General features: G+C 42.9%; 1 protein-coding gene across 1 annotated transcript in view; it reads right to left on the minus strand.

Annotated features, from left to right (window-relative positions):
• LOC127571386 (anoctamin-7-like) overlaps window positions 1–18,714 on the minus strand; it is a 93,144-nt gene that overhangs the window by 65,994 nt on the left and 8,436 nt on the right. The window contains 3 exon segments of the mRNA XM_052017699.1: window positions 12,432–12,613; window positions 13,164–13,248; window positions 15,901–16,035. Of these exon segments, the coding sequence (XP_051873659.1) occupies window positions 12,432–12,613; window positions 13,164–13,248; window positions 15,901–16,035 (402 nt within the window).

Here is an 18,714-nt window from a genome sequence, read left to right on the forward strand (position 1 = left end):
AGCTAGAAGGGGATATGAAAAGGCTTTGGCTAGTAGGGTTAAGGAAAATCCCAAGACCTTTTTCAAGTACGTGAAGGGTAGGAGGATGGCTAGGGTGAAGGTAGGTCCGATTAAGGACAAAGGTGGGAGAATTTGCCTGGAGGCGGCGGAAGTGGGAGAAGTTCTGAATGAGTACTTCTCTTCGGTATTCACCAGGGAGAGGGGTCTTGATGATGCGGAAGGGAGTGCTGGTAGGGGTAATGTTCTCGAGGTTGTTGATATCAAGAGGGAGGATGTGTTGAAGTTGTTAAATAATATTAAGACAGATAAATCTCCGGGGCCTGACGGGATTTTCCCCAGGCTGCTTCGAGAGGCTAGGGAGGAGATTGCTGAACCGCTGGTAAGGATCTTTGAGTCCTCGTTGTCTACGGGGGTGGTGCCGGAGGATTGGAGGGTTGCGAATGTGGTCCCCTTGTTCAAAAAAGGTAATAGGGATAGGCCAGGGAACTATAGACCAGTGAGTCTCACATCTGTGGTGGGTAAGCTGTTAGAAAGGATTCTAAGGGATAGGATTTATGAACACCTAGAGAATCATGGACTGATTAGGGACAGCCAGCATGGCTTTGTGAAGGGAAGATCTTGCCTCACAAGCCTGATAGAGTTCTTTGAGGAGGTGACCAGGAAGATTGATGAGGGCAGTGTGGTGGATGTGGTTTACATGGATTTTAGTAAGGCATTTGATAAGGTTCCTCATGGTAGGCTTCTTCAGAAGGTCAGAGGCCAAGGGATCCAAGGAAGCTTGGCTATGTGGATTAGGAATTGGCTTGCATGTAGAAAGCAGAGGGTTGTGGTAGAAGGAGTGCCCTCGGATTGGAAGGTAGTGACTAGTGGTGTCCTGCAGGGATCGGTTCTGGGACCTCTACTTTTTGTGATATTTATAGATGACTTAGGTGAGGGGGTGGAGGGCTGGGTTAGTAAGTTTGCGGATGACACTAAGATAGGCGGTGTTGTGGATAGTGTGGAGGACTGTCAGAGCTTACAGAGGGATATTGATAGGATGCAGAGCTGGGCTGACAAGTGGCAGATGGAGTTCAATCCGGAGAAGTGTGAGGTGGTACACTTTGGAAGGACAAACTCCAGGGCAGAGTACAGGGTAAATGGCAAGGTACTTGGCAGTGTGGAGGAGCAGAGGGATCTGGGGGTTCATATTCACAGTTCACTGAAAGTTGCCTCACAGGTGGAAAGAGCAGTTAAGAATGCCAATGGGATGTTGGCTTTCATAAGTCACGGGATTGAGTTTAAGAGCCGCGAGGTTATGATGCAGCTTTACAAAACTCTAGTTAGGCCACATTTAGAGTACTGTGTTCAGTTCTGGTCGCCTCATTATCGGAAGGATGTGGAGGCATTGGAGAGAGTGCAGAGGAGATTTACTAGGATGCTGCCTGGATTGGAAGGTATTGAATATGAGGAGAGGCTTAAGGTGCTAGGGCTTTATTCACTGGAAAGGAGGAGGATGAGAGGAGACATGATAGAGGTATATAAAATATTGAGAGGAATAGATAGAGTAGACAGTCAGCGCCTCCTTCCCAGGGCACCGATGCTCAAGACGAGAGGTCATGGCTTTAAGGTTATGGGTGGGAGGTTCAGGGGAGATGTCAGAGGGAGGTTTTTCACCCAAAGAGTGGTTGGTGCATGGAATGCACTGCCTGGGGTGGTGGTGGAGGCAGATACATTGAACAGGTTCAAGAGCTTGTTGGATAGGCATATGGAAGAACGTGAGATAGAGGGATATGCGGGAGGAAGGGGTTAGGTAGTGTGAGGGTGGTCTGATGGATGGCACAACACGGTGGGCCGAAGGGCCTGTTTTGTGCTGTATGGTTCTATGGTATGGTTCTATGGTTCTATGATCTCCGATCATTAACCAGTCAGTCAAATGCATTTTCCCTCGCATTATTCGGTATGACACCTTGCCAGCCTTGTCAGTAAGGAGCCGTATACATACCTGGACGCAGGGTGTGAACAACCACAAAGCAAACAAATGAACACACCTGATGCAGATGTGGGGCCTTGCTAGAAAGAGATATTTACGTACCTGTGTCTGGACAGTTTTGCCCAGAGCAAGTTGTTTATGTACCTGGAAACTTGTGAAAAGACCTGTTCCTACAGTTAACAACTTAAAGATCTCTTTAGTAAGAGAAAAGAATCTCTATTTGAGAACATTTAGTCTGTGGCTAAAACAAATATAGGAAAGCCCAGCCACCTACAGAAAATGTTTGATGCTGGATAAGCTGTTAATGAGCTTATTTCAGTTTTCAGGTGAGCTGCTTTAAGTAAGCAGGGAGCAACAGCAATTTATATTTATGGAAATGTCCCTGGTCACAGGATGCTTTTCACCAATCCAAGTAGATGATCAAAGCTTTGATCATAGATGCACAATGCCAGCTTGATAAGCTGCTGTCTTGCAGTACCAGAGACCCGAGTTTGATCCTGACCTCTAATTCTGTCTGTGTGGAGTTTGTATGTTTTCCCTGTGAAAGCATGGGTTTCCTCTTGGTGCTGCGGTTTCCTCCTACAGCCCAAAGATGTGCAGATTGGTAGGTTAATGGGCCACTGTAAGTTGCTCCTAGTGTGATCTGAATCTAGTTAATGGGAATGTGGGGAGAATAAAAAAAAGGGGTTAGTGTAAATGGTGGTTAATGGGCATAGTTTCGGTGGGCCAAAGGGCCTGTTTCCATGCTGTATGACCTTGAGGTTTCAGTCATTTTAAAGGTGGTTAGGAAGTTATGGAGGTGGAGAGCTTTAGGGAAAGACTTTCAAAGCTAGGGATCTTGCTATTTGAAAGTGCTTGTTCTCAGCAAACCCCCCCCCCCCACCCTCTTCCTCCGATTCTACCACCCACCTACACACTAGAGGCAATCTACCATGGCCAATTAACCTACCAAAGCGCCGGAGGAACTCAGCAGGTCAGGCAGCATCTATGGAGCGAAATGGACAGTCAACGTTTTGGGTTGAAACCCTTCATCTGGACTGTGGAAGGAAACCCACACAATCACAGGAGGAACATGCAAACTCCACACAGGCAGGCACTGTGAGGCAACTGCTTTGCTAGCTGCAGCATCAAGCTGCCCTAGAGAAGATTTCACCTACAGTGCCCGAGCAATTAAAATGGGAATACTTGTTAGGCCAGGGGCCTTGAGTATTTGTTGGTGTGAAGAAGATAAAGGCGGTAAGGAAGTGAGAGCCATGGAGGAATTTTCAAATCGAAAATCTGTTTAACCAGGAAACAGAGGTTACAGAGATGAAGGGTGAATGGGATTTGATGCCGGTTAGAAGATAAGCAGCTGTGACTGCAGGGAAATTAATTACTCATTGAGATGCAGGGCAGGCTTTATTTGCCCATGACCAGGAGCTACCGGAATGTGCCTTCAATGGCACTTTCCAAGTGGGAGCTCATCTGAGTTATTATGCAAATAATGTATGGAGAGCAAGTCCACCATGACCATCAAGTACCTATCTGTACAAGGACACAAGAGATTCTGCAGACGCTGGAATCTGGAGCAACACACACAAAATGCCAGAGCAACTCAGCAGGTCAGGCAGCATCTATGGAGGGAAATAAACAGTTGATGTTTTGGGTCGACCCTTCATCGGGAGTGGAAATGAAGAGGGAAGATGCCAGAGTGAGGTGGTTGGGGGAGGGGGAGGAGCACAAGCTGGCAGGTGATAGGTGAGTCCAGGTGAGAGGGGGAAGGTAAGTGGGTGGGGGGGGGGGGGAATGAAAGGGAAATGGAGCTGGAAGTCACGTGGCACAAGATGGTGGTGGAGACAAGTGCCCAGGAAGGACACGTGGCTGTGGTACTGAGTCTGGGTCAGCACATGGTGGAAAAGCCGGAGAGCAGCAGAGATCACAGAGGGGGAGCAGTGAGAGAGGGTCTCACAGAACTGCCGTCAAAGAGAGGAGGAAATCTTCTTCAGGATAGGCATACCTCAAAGAGACTTTGCAGTGGAGCTGCAATTTACTGTTTATTTCCCTCCATAGATGCTGCCTGACCTGCTGAGTTCCTCCCGCATTTTGTGTGTTGCTCCAGATTTCAGCACCTGCAGAATCTCTGGTGTCTCTGTTTTTCTGCTTCACTGTGAAGTCTCTTGCTGCCCTGCTGCCCTTCTTGAGTAAGGGCACTACATTTGCTGTTCTCCAGTTACCTAGCACCTCAACTGTGACAACAAAGATTTAAAAATCTGTGTCAGAGCCCCAGCATCTCCTCCCTTTCCTCCCACAGCAGCCTGGGATACATCTCATCAGGCACTGGTGATCTACTCACCTTCTCGTCTGCTAAGACATCTAACACTTCCTTCATTTTAATGATAACATGTTGAAGAATTTCACTGCCCTTCCCTGAATTTTCCAACTATAATATTTCTCCTTAATGAATACAGATAAGATATATTCACTTAAGACCTCAACTAATCCTCTGGCTCGACACACAGATTACCCCTATGGTCCCTAATAGGACTTGTTCTTTCCCTGATTACTCCCTTGCTCTTAATATATAAAATGCTTTGGGATTTTCCTTAATCTTGTCCCCCTATGATATTTCACAGCGGCTCTAATTTTATTTTAAGTATTCCTCCTGCACTTTCCAAATTCCTGAAAGGTCTCTCTTGTTTTCAGTTCTTTATACTTACCATGTTTCCTTTTTTTAATCCAGCCCTCTATATCCCTTGATATCTAGGTGCATTGGACTTGGTGTTCTTACCTTTCACTCTTTATAGGAACATGATAGCCCTGAACTCTCACTTTTTCATCTTTAAATGATTCCCACTTGCCACATGTACTCTTAACCTGCAAGTAGCTGCTCCCAGTCTACTTTTGCCAGGTCTCATCTTATGATATTGAAATCGGCCTTCCCTCAATACATGACCTTAATTTCTGGACCTACCTTGAAACTTAGATTTACTATTATCTCCAAAATACTTTCTTGCTGACACTTCAATCATTTGCTGGCTACATTCCTTAAGATTAGGTCTAGTACTGCCCCTTCGAGTAGGACAATCTGCATACTGGCTCAAAGCTCTCTTGAATGCAGTTTAAAAATTCCTCCCCATGTGAGGCCTTTCACACTAAGGTAATCCTAGTTGAGAATGGGGAAATTGAAATCCCCTACCAGTATATCCCTATTCCTCTTACACCTTTCTGTGATTTGTCTACATATCTCCTCTATCTGCTGAGTGTTAGGACGCCTGTAATATACCCCAGCAATGTGATCACCTCCTTTTTTGTCTTCAAGTTCCATCCACATGGCCTCATTTAAACAGCCTTCTGTAACATTCTCCCTCATCACTGCAGTAATGGACTCCTTGCAATACCACCTCTTCCTTTACATCTCTCCCAATCATGCTTGAAGATTCCGATACCCTTGAGTTAGCAGTCCTACCTTTCTTTTAACCATGACTCTGTGATTGCAACAGTGTTCCCATGTGCTGATCAACGCTCCAAGTTCATCTGCCTTACTAGTCAGACTCCTTTCATTAAAGTAAGTGTAATTTAGCCGTCCACTCCTCCCATGTGCCTTATTACACCCATGCTCTGCTCTGCCTATACTTGACTCTACCAACCAACTGTACATCTACTCTGTGTACCTGACAAATTAGTTTATAAATCCTCCCTGACAGCACTAACAAATCTTTCCGCAAGGATGTTTGACAAATTCCTGTTCAGGTGCAACTCTTCCAGCTTGTACACGTAACTGCAGAGACCATTGCAGCTGTGCTCCCCTGAGACAGACCTGCCCAACAGGGGTTGCTGCAGAATCAACAAGAGCTGATGTCTACTAAATGACAAATGCAATGAGTTCACAATGCAATCACAGTCAGGATGAAAAATCACCAGCAAGCAACATTAGTTCTGCTTCTCTCCCCACAGATACGTGTTGAGCATTCCAATAATCTTCCGCTTTTATTTTCTGACCCAAGAGATTCTCAATCTGCCAAATAACAACTCTAATCCCATTTCATTTCCCCAACTGCACAGCAAGTGCTCTTCAAGAAAAGAGGCGTTGAACTTCTACCATATTTATAGAGTCACGGAGAGATACAATACAGAAACAGATCTTTCATCCTGCTGTGTCTGCATTCATAATCCTCCATTCATCCCAATTTTTAATACTCCCCACATTCCCATTAACTCCCCCTAGATTCTACCACTCACTAGCACACTAGGAGCAATTTATAGTGGCCAATTAATCTACTGGCTCCTTTCCCTTTTTCTACTTTGAGGAGATGGATGAGCCAGGAGAGGGAACTCGTGTCTAGTCCTCTTCACACCCAATAATCAGTAGAAGCAAAATCCTGAATTGCCCCCATCCAGACTTCAGCAAGTGACCCAGACTTGCGCTTCAGTGCAAAGGAGTGGCAACATTTAATGTCCCTTCTTACTGGATGTGTGAAGGTCAGACAGTGGGTTACCCATCAGAAGACAGCCCAACTGTTCATTGAACTGTAAGTTCTAACTTTAGGAAAGTCAAGCAAAACAAAAAAAGAGATGCAAATAATGAATTAAAAAACATTAACTCTGGGTTAACCCTGGAACTTCAACACTGAACCAGGTAATTGGAACTAGTTTGAACTATCTACAATCCCAGATCAAACTGGGTTTTGATCGTTTATTGCAACTCATTTAACATTTTAATGTAAAATCAAAAGCAGAAAACTCAGGAAACACTCAGAATGAACATTTTTCTCTTCAGGGTCATTATTGGGACAGTATAGAAGACATGTGAACTCACACCACACCTGGATTTCTCAGTGGGGCAATGTAAATGTCTCTTGTTCATGGTTATTGGATGTAGAGGAACCTTTGCAACATGAAATTAGCTAAAATTAAATTAAAATTGTTTCACAGTTGCAGAAACAGTGTTCCAAACCAGCCCAGATTCCACAATCAACAGGACAAAACCAGTACTTGGAGCAGACATTGTGCACTGATGGGCCTAATCCTGTGCTGTACTGTTCTAAAAATAATTAATAAAGAGAACAATGAACAACTGGACAACAGTTAAGTATCGCACAGTTCCTGGGCCCTGCCTCACAACCTCAGGCACCTGGGTTCAATCCTGGCCTTGCTTCTATGCCTGTGTGTGTTTCTGTTGGGTGCTCTAGTTTCATCTCACCCCCCTCCCAAAAAAAAATGTGCTGGTAGATTAACTCCCTACTGTAAGGTTACCCCTTGTGTAGGTAAGTGGCAAAAAAAAATCAAAGGGAGCTGATGGGCATGTGAGAGAGAATAGGTTGCTGGGATATAGGGAAATGAGCAGAGGGGGAATAAGACTGATGGGCCAAAAGGCCACATTCTGCATCACAGTAAGTAAGTAAATACACCAATCTCTTCACAGGATCTGTCGACCCTGGTATACATTGCTGGATCTTTGTAGGGTGAGATGAAGAAGGATTGGAGGAGGAGGGCAGTGGAGGAATTCAGACAGGAAGGGAAATGCCAGGGTAGACTTTTGGGCCAAATGTGCTATTTCTGGGCTGCAAGTTTGATGTCATTTTATGTAACAACACAGCACACTAGATGGTGCTGCCTTCACGGAGCAGTATTTCCCTGTATTAACGCCTCTTTTGGGAATAGGAATATGACCTTTAAAGAGGCCCCAATCAATTTTTGTTTCCAGGTAACATAAATCATGCAAATAGGAAAGATATGCAATGACACGCAGAACATTTTTCCTTGGAGCTGCTGATTTGCTTAGGAAGTGATGATCATAAATGTGGTTGCAGTAACAGCAACTAGAACCAAAGGAACTGCCCAACACACACTCCTTGCAGCCTCCTCCATTACAACCCCATTCAAGAGCCACTGTGCCATCTATATTTATCTGATAATAGAATGATCTTTGGGCACTGTCTAGCACTGTGTTCCTTGTACCAGTGCCTTATTTCAGTGGTAATTATGCCACTTTTAAAAAAAGAGGAATTTTGAAAAAAGAGGAATTAAACTGTTTTGACTCCATATAATCCATAAAATCATACAACACAAGAGGACATTCAGCCATCATCCCTATGCGATCTCTGAACGATCTGTTCAATTAGCTCCACTCCTTTGGTCTTTGCCGAAACTATGCACCAATGTTACATCCTCTTGCGTTGTAACATGGACTGTATTTTAGTGAGGTATTGAAGGAATGATGTGCTGTCAGAACAGTTGGGGGTGAAATATTGAAAAATCAGTCTGGCAAGATACAGTGTTTTATTGAAAATAAATATAAACCAATAAACAAAAAAAAAAAAATTTGTTACATAAACCAGTAAAGCAACCAGGTGTTAAATAAAGACGTGATTGATTATTATAAATGGAGGCATGGCAGGATATGTCAGCCCAGCTGAATGCATGACCAGTGCTTCGTGGAACATCCAGGATGCTTCTCACATGCCGGACAACCACACCTGCAGGATGCATCACTAACTAAAAGAGCTCAAGACCCGGATTTTGGACCTTGGGCAATAGCTGGTGTCACTACAGTGCATCTGAGAGGTTGAGAGTTACATGGACAGCACTGTTTAGGAGGCAGAGTGGGTGACTTCCCAGTCTGACCCGGAGAATTCAGGCAGGTTGTGCGGGAGACCCAGACTTTAACAGGTATCCTCCTCCCAGCACTGGAGAATGCTCTGCACGGAACTCGGTGCATCCTGGATGGGCTCATAATGGCTTGGACTTGAATCTGATGTCCACGATTAAGGAGGTTGTAGATGACACCAAAACTGGCAGTCTGGTTGATGGAGGTTCTTGGCTGCACGATATCAGTGGACTGATAGAATTCAATCCAGATTTCCTACATTTGGGGAGGGTAAAGAAGGGAAGGGAATGCATGATAAATGACAGGATAGTGAGGTGTAGAGCAACAGAATAACCTTGGATTGCATGTCCACAGGTCCTTGAAGATTGTGGGACAATTAGATAAGGTGGTGACCAATGCAGTTGGGATACTTGCTGTTATCATCCCAAGCATAACAGGCAAGAACAAAGAAGTTATGCTAGAACATGCAAAACACTAGCAAGACCACAGTTAGAGGACTGTGGACATTTCTGGTCACCACATTACAGGAAAGATGTGACTGCACTGGAGAGGATGTAGAGAAGATTTACAAGGATGTTGACAGGTCTGGGGAATTATAATTATGAAGATAGGTTAGCCAAGCTGGTGTTATTTTCTTTGGAACAAAGGAGACTGAGTGATTTAATTTAGGTGACAAAATTATTAGATAGCCATACAAGATGATCCATTACCCTGTTATAAAGATTGATGATATTGTTGTAAAAATTAGAGAGGAGTTGAGGAAAATATTTTCATTCAAAGAACTGAGAGGATCTGGCTATATAAACTGATTCTTGTTAAAATCCATTTATTGTCATATGTACTGAGATACAATCAAAAACTTCGTTTTGCATGCCATCCATACAGGTCATTTCAAAACATCAGTGCATTGAGGTAGTACAAGGGAAAAGCAATGACAGAATGCAGAATAAAATGTTAAAGTTACAGAGAAAGTGCAGTGCAGGTAGACAATAGGTGAAAGGCCACGACAGGGTAGATTTTGAGATCAAGAGCTCATCTTTATCATACAAGAGGTCTGTTCAAGAGTCTTATAACAGTGGAATAGAAGTGCCCTTGGCTCCCAAGATGAACACAAGAAAACAGGAACAGGAGTAGGCAACACAGTCCCTCAATATGATCATGGCTGATCTGCCTCAGGCCTCAACTCCTCTCTGAGCTAGTTCCCCATAGCCCATAATTCTCTGAGCTTACAAAAATTTATCTACCATGAAGGTGTTTATCATCTCTGCTATCATTCAGATGAGGATTCAGCTGCCCATTTGTGGTAATATTCCATAAGTGCACAGAGTTGTCCTAAAAATTAATTAACCAGTCACTCACCTTATTGATGTCTGTGGGACTTCGCTGCTGCAAACCAACTGCTAGGTTTGCCTACAGTTGTAACTGCATCGGAAGTATTGGAACACAAGTTGACCACTTAACCCTGTGTTTGCAGCCATCGCAGTTTGTTTATGGCAACACAGGCACAGCAGTTAGTGCTGCTGCCTCACAGCCTAAACAACCTGGGTTTGATCTTGACCTTGGCTGCTGTTCTGTGTGGAGTTGGTGCATTCTCTCAACGACCTTGTGGATTGAGACTGCTGCTCAGGCTCCCTTCCGCATCCCAAAAATGAGCTGGTAGGTTAATTGGTGACTGTAAATCCCCCATAACATAGGTAAGTGGCAAAAAGAATCAAAGAGGAGTCAATAGGCATGTGAGAGAGAATATGTTGCAGGAAAATAAGGAGAAGGGGAATGTGATTGAAGGGATTACTCCGCTGGGAGATGGCATAGACACAATGGGCTGAATGGTCTTGTGTTGTAAAAAGTTGGAATCTGCACTGACATTCAATCAGGTCTGTATCCCAAATCCATTCACCTACCTTTGCTTTATATCCAGACTTGTGTGGAAACAATTCTTCCAAATTTCCTTCCTTGCATCCAGCTATAATTTCAAGATGATTATTCCACCCAGACCCCATTCTATACTCCCTCACCAGGACCAACCTATTTCATCAAAGTGAAATATGTGAAAGCATTTGGGACATCCTAAAGATGTGAAAGGTACTAAATAAATAGTGATGTTTTACTGTGCTCTGTAATAATGCCTTTCTGTTTAAAATCTCCATTGCCTTACATATTAATATATTCCTGCTACAAGTAAGTTTTTCATTGCACTTGTGCATTCATGTACTTATGCATATGACAATAAACTCGACCTGGACTTCTATCATAATCCACTGTAACCCTGTTTCAATGCTGCTCAGTACCTATCAAATAGTAATCTGTCTTGCTTTCCATTTTAACGTTGTCCTGGCTTTGCATAACTTTAAATGGTTTCCATATAAATCTATCTCGTGCACCACAGACATCTTAACTGCCCGCTCAGTTGCAGCTATCCTGCCTATTTCCTTGATCAAGTTGTACCTTTGCATTGAGCTTGTCGATATATCTTGTCATGCAACCTTATTATCTACTGTGTCTCAGCCTACTCCCATGTCATAGAGTTTTACAGCACAGAAACTGGCTCTTCCACCCGCCATGTCTGTGCCGACCTTTGTGCCCATCCACTCTAATCCCTTTTGCCTGCATTAGGACTGTATCCTTCTATGCCTTGCCCGTTTAGTGCCTGTCTAAATGCCTGTCAAACATACTAATTGTATCTGACTCCACCACTTTCTCTGGCAGCGCGTTCCAGATAGCAACTACTTTTTAAAAAACTTACCCCTCAGGTCCCCTTCAAAACTTCTTCCTCTCACCTTAAATCTATGCCCTCTCATTTTTGATACCCCCAACATGAAAAAGATTTTGACTATCTACCACATATATGCCTCTCATAATCATATAGTCTCCCCTCAGCTCCTTTGCTCCAGGGAAGTCAAACCCAGCCTATCCAATCTCTCCATAACTAAAGTCCTCCAAACCAGGCAACATCCTGGTGAATCTCCTCAGCACCCTCTCCAGCACAATCACATCCTTCCTACAGTGTGGTGACCAAAACTCCACATAATACTCCAAATGTGGCTCAACCAGTGTTTTGTAGTTGCAACATAACGTCCCAACTCTTATATGTCTCAGCTTGAATTTGGATAAAGCTTCTCAAAAGACAAATTTATGGAGAAAGAACAGGAATAGGGTGCATGGCCAATGGAGCCTACTCCACCAGCCAATGACATCTGCTTTGGGCTTAGCGCCACTTTTCTGCTTTAACTCCCCCTTTGGCCTTGAATATATTCAATGCCTCAGCATCAACAGCTGTCTGGGGTAGAAAATTCCAAAGATTTATGGCTCTCTGAGACAAGAAATACATCCTCACTTCCATTTTAAATGGATGATCTCTAATTCTGAAACTACTTGCCTCCTTCCAGTTCTAGATTCTCCCACTAGGGGAATGATTTTCCCAACATCTATCCTGTCACGGCCCTCAGAATCTTATATGTTTGTTGTATTAGAGTCACACAGACATACAACACGGAAACAGGCTCTTCAGCCCACCTAATCCGACCAACCATCTATTATCCATTTGATACTAATCCTACACTGATCCCATTTTATTTTCCCCACATTCCCACCAACATCCCCAGACATCTCTCAAACACAGATGCTTCCCCAACACACACAACCTTCAACCCATTTGCCCAACAGAGACCCCACAAACATAATCCCCCCCAGCTCAGAAAATCCCCAACACACCTACTCAGTATATGCCTCCTCCCCAAAACACACGCCTTTCATCCACTCCTCTGACACCAACTCCGTCTGACTCACTGTGTCAACAATTTTGACACTGACACCTTCCTGCACCAATCCCCGTTGACACATATCCACGCCACCAGACTCTCCATTTCCCCAACCTACCGTTTCCATGACCAGGCCACTCTTCCCAAGGTTCTTCACAAACTTCGTTCTCCATTTTATGGTCTTCTCCATTTGTTTTGTTAACTTCAACTCCTGGGTCTTTTTACCATTGCTTCTCGTATTTTCAGCTCTTGGTTTCTCACAGTACTTTGGTAGTTCCTCTTCCCAAACAAGGACAAAATCTGAATACAACAGATCTGAAGAGTATTAATGTTTCTGTTCTCTGGGCCAGATCTGGGCCCATCTCTAAGTCTATGCAAGTGAATACTGAAGGACACGTTTGGATGTTATTTAATAGCTGGGAGCTAAGTACAGACTTAACCCTGACAGGACATATAGTTATCTCTCTGAAGGCTATAAGTGGAATATTTTGGGACTGCCATTGCAGGTCACCACATAAAATTGACGACATTTAACAGGAACTCTCAATCTCGCTGAGCCCACATTTGGAAAGTTATGATAAATGGAACATTTATCTGAGAATACAATTAAGAATCATCCTTGCTGCAGAATGGCAGCATGTTTAGTTTGCTCCTGGCTGTTATGCTTTATCTGGGAGTGTTTGATGGATGAACTACACGTGTACAAGTACAAACACTGAACCCATGTGGAAATAACATGGAACAAATCAAGTTCATATTTTATTCAACACTGCTGCAAATAAAAACAGCAGAAAACTAACTGACATTCACGACAAAGTGAACATTATAAAAGGGGAGAAATAAAACTTACCAACTCTGGTTTTGCCATCATGGAAAAAGTTAACTTTCTCTTCTTCTTTTGCACTTGATGCTATTCTTTTACTTTCAATGTTGATCTATATGGAGGAAGGGCAAGTTCAGTATATTACCTGTGAAGTACCTCGGAGTCATGGTACACTACAACTTGATGGATGGCAGAGCGGGAAGTGTGACAGTGCTGGAGTGGGAGCAAAGCTGTCATTTCTTTGCTTATGACCAGACAAATAAGAATGGAACTACGCAAGAACAGGAGGAGAGCATTGGAGGAGGTGAGCTGATTAACTGTGTCAAAGATCACAGATAGTTCAAGAAGGATGAGGAGCAAGAGCTTACTATAGTCACATAAGATGTCATTCATGGATATAGTAAGATGATAGAGTGCTGTGAAACAGGTGAGATTGCCTTCAGGTTTGTTTCTAGAAAAAGGTTGAATCCAATTCTTTTAGCTCATCTTGATAACCAAGATACTTAATATGCTGTAAAATAGTTTGGTAAGCTCCTCTCCAACCTTTCCAGGGGCTAAACCTGAAAGAAACCACTTGAGGACACCAATAACACATAGTTTTCCGACTAAGACCTGACTAAGGACATTTTAAGAAGTTTGCTCTTCCTTATATATTACCCTACGAACCTATACCTTACTTGATTTTCACTTCACACAGTTACCCATGCATCTTTGAGCCAGAATTCCTAGATTTCATTTTCTCTTTTTAATATTTTTTAAACACTGAGCACGCATGATACTTCACTTAACTAAATTAAACATTATTTGCCAGCCATTAGTCCAAATCTTCCCTGGTAAAGGAGAGCATCAACTAGTCCCCTAACAATCATTTCAATCATCTGCAAAACATGCTGCCAACATTTGCACTTAAATAACTAATAAATATCGTGAAGAGCCACATTTCCAACACCAATTTCTATGGATGCTGCTGGTGACTAGTGTCAAAGCAGATGAAAATCCATTTAGTATTATTTTCTGCTTATGTTCTTCCAGACAGTTTTCAATCGAATTCAATACCTTACCAATAGTGCACTTTGAAGACTAATAATGAGAGGACAAAACAATGGGCCTAGGAAGTACTGAGGAACAGAGTTATCTTGGTGTACAAATGCAAGGATCACTGAAGGTGGTAGCACAGGTAGAAAAGGTTGTGAAAAAGCATATGGGATACTTGCCTTCATTAGCAGGGTTTAGATTACAAGAGTAGCGAGATTATAGTATAACTTTACAAAACATTGGTTTGGCCACAGCTGCAGTACTGCATGCATTTCGGGTCATGATACAATAGGAAGGACATTAATGTACTGGAGTGGTGCAGAAGAGATTCACCAGGACGTTGCCTGGGATGGAGCACGAGGAAAGACTGGATACGTTGGGTTTCTGCCCACCATGTCAATGCCATCCATCAAATACCCAATTGTGCCAATTCTATTTACCAACACTTCATTCATAGCCTTCTGTGCTTTGGCAACTGCTCATCTAGATGCTTCTTCAATGTTGTGATTGTACCTGCCTCCACCACTCACTCAGGCAGTGTGTTCCAAATTCCAACCACCCTTTGAGTAAAAAAACCCTCTCGGATCCCTTCTAAACCTCTTACCCTAAACCTACATCCTCTAGTTTTAGACCACTCTGCTATGGGGAAAGGTTTCGTATTATCTACCCTATCCATGCCTCTCATAATTTTGTACACTTCCGTCAGTTCAGCCCTCAGCCTCCTCCGTTTCAAGGAAAACAAACCCAGCCTGTCCAATCTAATGAACCATAGTTGAAAGTGGGGATTAAAAAAATAGTCTCTGCTCTGAAACCCTCCACGTGAGAAGACTCATTATCAAGGTTCACACTTGGAAAACATTAAGTTTAACAGAAAGTGCTTAGTTTGCATAGGCCATACAATTCAACTTTCAACTGGTGAAGAATAAATATAGAACTAACTAGAAGTTTGAGGCAAAGAAGTGCTAAATAAAATTTAAATCTACTTGGTGATGAAACAGATAATGCATCAAATCCAAGGTCAGAAACTAGTTAAATTCATGCTGCAAATAAATAAAACTTTAGTTAGGCCACACTTGGAGTATTGTGCGCAATTCTGGTTGCCTCATTACAGGAAGGATGTGGAGGCTTTGGAAAAGGTGCAGAAGAAGCTCACTTGGATGCCGCCTGAATTAGAGGGAATTAGCTATAAGGAGAGGTTGGACAAACTTGTGTTGTTTTCTCTGGAGGGTCGGAGCCTGAAGGGAGACCTGATGAAGGCGTATAAGATTATGAGAGACAAAGTTAGGCTCAACAATCAGAATCTTTCTCCCAGGTTAGAAGTGTCAAGTACTAGAGGATATGCATTTAAGGTGAGAGGGGAAAAGTTTAAATGAGATGCGAGGAGCAGGTTTGCTTTTTTTTACTCAGCGGTAGGTGCCTGGAATGTGCTGCCAAGGGTGGTGGTGGAAGCAGATATGATAGTGGTATTTAAAAGGCTTTTAGATAGACACGTCAATATGCAGGAAATGGAGGGCTATGGATCAGGCACAGGTAGAAGAGATTTCATTTAATTCAACATATTTTGCTCAGGCATTGTGGGCCGAAGGGCCTGTTCCTGTGCTGCACTGTTTTACGTTCTATGTTCGCAACAATGTGTCAAGGCCCAATATTGAACAATAAATACACCTACCAAAGACAATTGGTATCTGAATGTAGATAGATAGGAGCATAAAGTAAAAACATTGCCCACCTCCTGCAACTCCACAAAGGTTTCATCCTCAGCATCATCTCCTTCATCATCCTCATTGTCCAAACTGCCATAATTCTCAACCTTCAACTCACTGGGTGTGATGAGGTTCATGGTATCACTCTCCTTGTCGCCTCTCTGTTTCAACATGGTGTTTCAGGATTCAAATAACTTTTAGAAATTTATACCTGGTGATGTCCTTGTTGGGGAAAAAAAATCCATTTTAAAGAGATTTCTCTGTGGACATTGGGTCCTTCTTCTCTTCTCTCTGGTCGTAACTATATTCGCACAGAGACATACTAACAAATAAAGCAATAGATTTTCTCAAAGATATATTTAGCAATATTTATACACACTTAGATAACCTACACACACGTTGTCACATTTGCACATTAGGCAATTATGCACATATTAACACATGTATACACACAAAAATTAAACTAAAAAAATTAAAGATAAACACTTTTATCTATCTGGCTATGGATGTTATTTTGAGCAAGGTTATAGTTCTACATCTCTTTTCTCCAAATAGCCTTATCTTTGATTTCTGCATTTTCCCACAAAGCAAATGAATCCATCATCAATCATCCATTTAAACTAACCAACCAGCCATAAATACTGTGGTTACAAATATTCTGTTTTGACGTGATTTGCCTCTTGACATCCACAGACTTTCCATCACCTACAAGGCACAAGGCTGGAGTGTGATGGAACATGTTCTGCTTGCCTGGCTCAGCTCCAACAATTCCCAAATTTGACATATCCAGGACTTAGCAGTAATGGCAGTCCATCAACCATCCTAAATGTCCCCCCCTTCAACTTCCAGCACATTGTGCCTATGTTGTGTTCCACCTGCAAAATACACTGCCATTGCGTTGCCTAGGCTACTCTAACAGCACCTTCCAAACCCGCAACTTCTACCACTGGGAAGAAATAAGGTAGACACACTGGAACACTGACATCTGCAGGTTCCCTCAAGCCACACACCATCCTGACTTGGAAATACAACGCTGGTCCTTCATTGTCACTGGGTATGAACCCTGCAACTCCCTACCCAACACCACTGTGTGGGTACACTACTCTACCTCCTCAAGGGCAATTTGGAATGCGAAATAAGTTCTGGCCTTGCCAGCAATGCCCACTTCCCAGAAAGTGAATAAATTAATAAATAAAGGCACTTGAGGTATTTTGCATGCAAGCAACAGAGAAATTTTATCCACTGATGACAAAGCCAACTGGTTATGGAGGACCATTACCCAATCCCAATGGAGGAATAGTGACAACTGCTAATGGAAGAACCTTGTCAACCAACAACGGTGAAATCAGCAATAATGGTACCTCATCAATCAATAATGGAGCAACTTTCCCAAATACTGGACACTTACCAGCAAAGATGGACGATTTTGCCAACTGCCAAATAAAGAATATAGTTAATTGACAGTGGTAGAATCTTAGCCACCAGTATTGGTGGTACCTTGCCAGCTGGAAGTTGTGGAATATTGCCAACCACCAACAATTGAAGTCTTTGCCAACATACAATGGAAGAATTTCCACAACTTCCAACTGAGAAATCCAGGTAACAAGCAACAGAGAAATCTCATCAAGCAGTAGCAGAATCTTGTTACTAACAACTGATGTACCTCTACAACAAATGGCGAGGTACCAACAACAGACAAACCTCACCAATAGTCATCAAAAGAATCTCCAATGGTTGCTGGTGGCTCACAGGCAATCAAGGAATTTCACCAACCATCATTCAAGAGGCCCCAAACAGCAAAGCAAGCATCACATCTCCTGCTATTGAGGAAACTTGCCAACAACCAATCAAGGAACCTCACCTACAGACAGTGGAGGAAGCTTGCCAACCATCTGTGGAAGATCCCTTAAACTGAAAGCCAGGGAATTTCACTGATTGGCTACACAGGACCCAGTCAACCAACAACACAGGATCCCATTAACAAGCAAACAAGGAACCTTGCCAACAGATAATCCTCAAACATCCCCAACTAGTGATGAAGAAACCTTGTCAAACCTGCAATGAATGAACCTTAGCCCCTGGCAGTGCAGGAACCAACAATGAAGAAATCTTACTAACACCCAACTAAGGAACCGCACCAATCAACAACAGAGGGGTCTCTTTTTTTACTGATTTCTTGGTGGGATGTTGACTTGCTAGCATCTACTGCCCATTCCCATTTGTCCCTGACTAATGAGGCAGTTAAAAGTGAACCACATCGATAAGTTTGGAATCAGAAAAAGAAACAAAGAAATATAAAAAATAAGAGAGTAGGCCATTCAGCCCTGCTTCAACATTCAACATGATCTTGACTGCTCATCCTCTTTAGTATCTTATTTCTCCAATCTCCCCATACACTTTCATCCTTTTGGCATTAAGAAACGCAGACAACTCCTTAAATATCACTAATAACTTGCCCTTCACTGTTTTCTATGGTTCAGCACTCTCTGGAGTTTAGAAATGGGGAAGCATTGTTATAATTGTATGAGGTATTGGTGAGGCCTCACCTGGAGTACTTCACACAGTTTTGGTTCTCCTGTTTAAGAAAGGATTATATTAGCATTGGAGGCAGTTCAAAAGAGATTTGCTTGGCTTTTTTCCTGGGATGAGAGAGTTGTCCTATCATGAGCAGCTAAAGAAATTAGATCTCTACACTTTGGAGTTTAGAAGAATAAAAGGTGATATTGAAAACATGTCCTTATGGGACGTGTCAGAGTAGATGTTGAGGTAGCTCCCCTAGTGGAAGAAGCTTGAGCAAGGGTTATGACATAGTTACAAGATTAGGGGGTGGTCATTTAAAA

Source organism: Pristis pectinata, chromosome 6, assembly GCF_009764475.1.
Source record: "Pristis pectinata isolate sPriPec2 chromosome 6, sPriPec2.1.pri, whole genome shotgun sequence".
NCBI lineage: Eukaryota > Metazoa > Chordata > Chondrichthyes > Rhinopristiformes > Pristidae > Pristis > Pristis pectinata.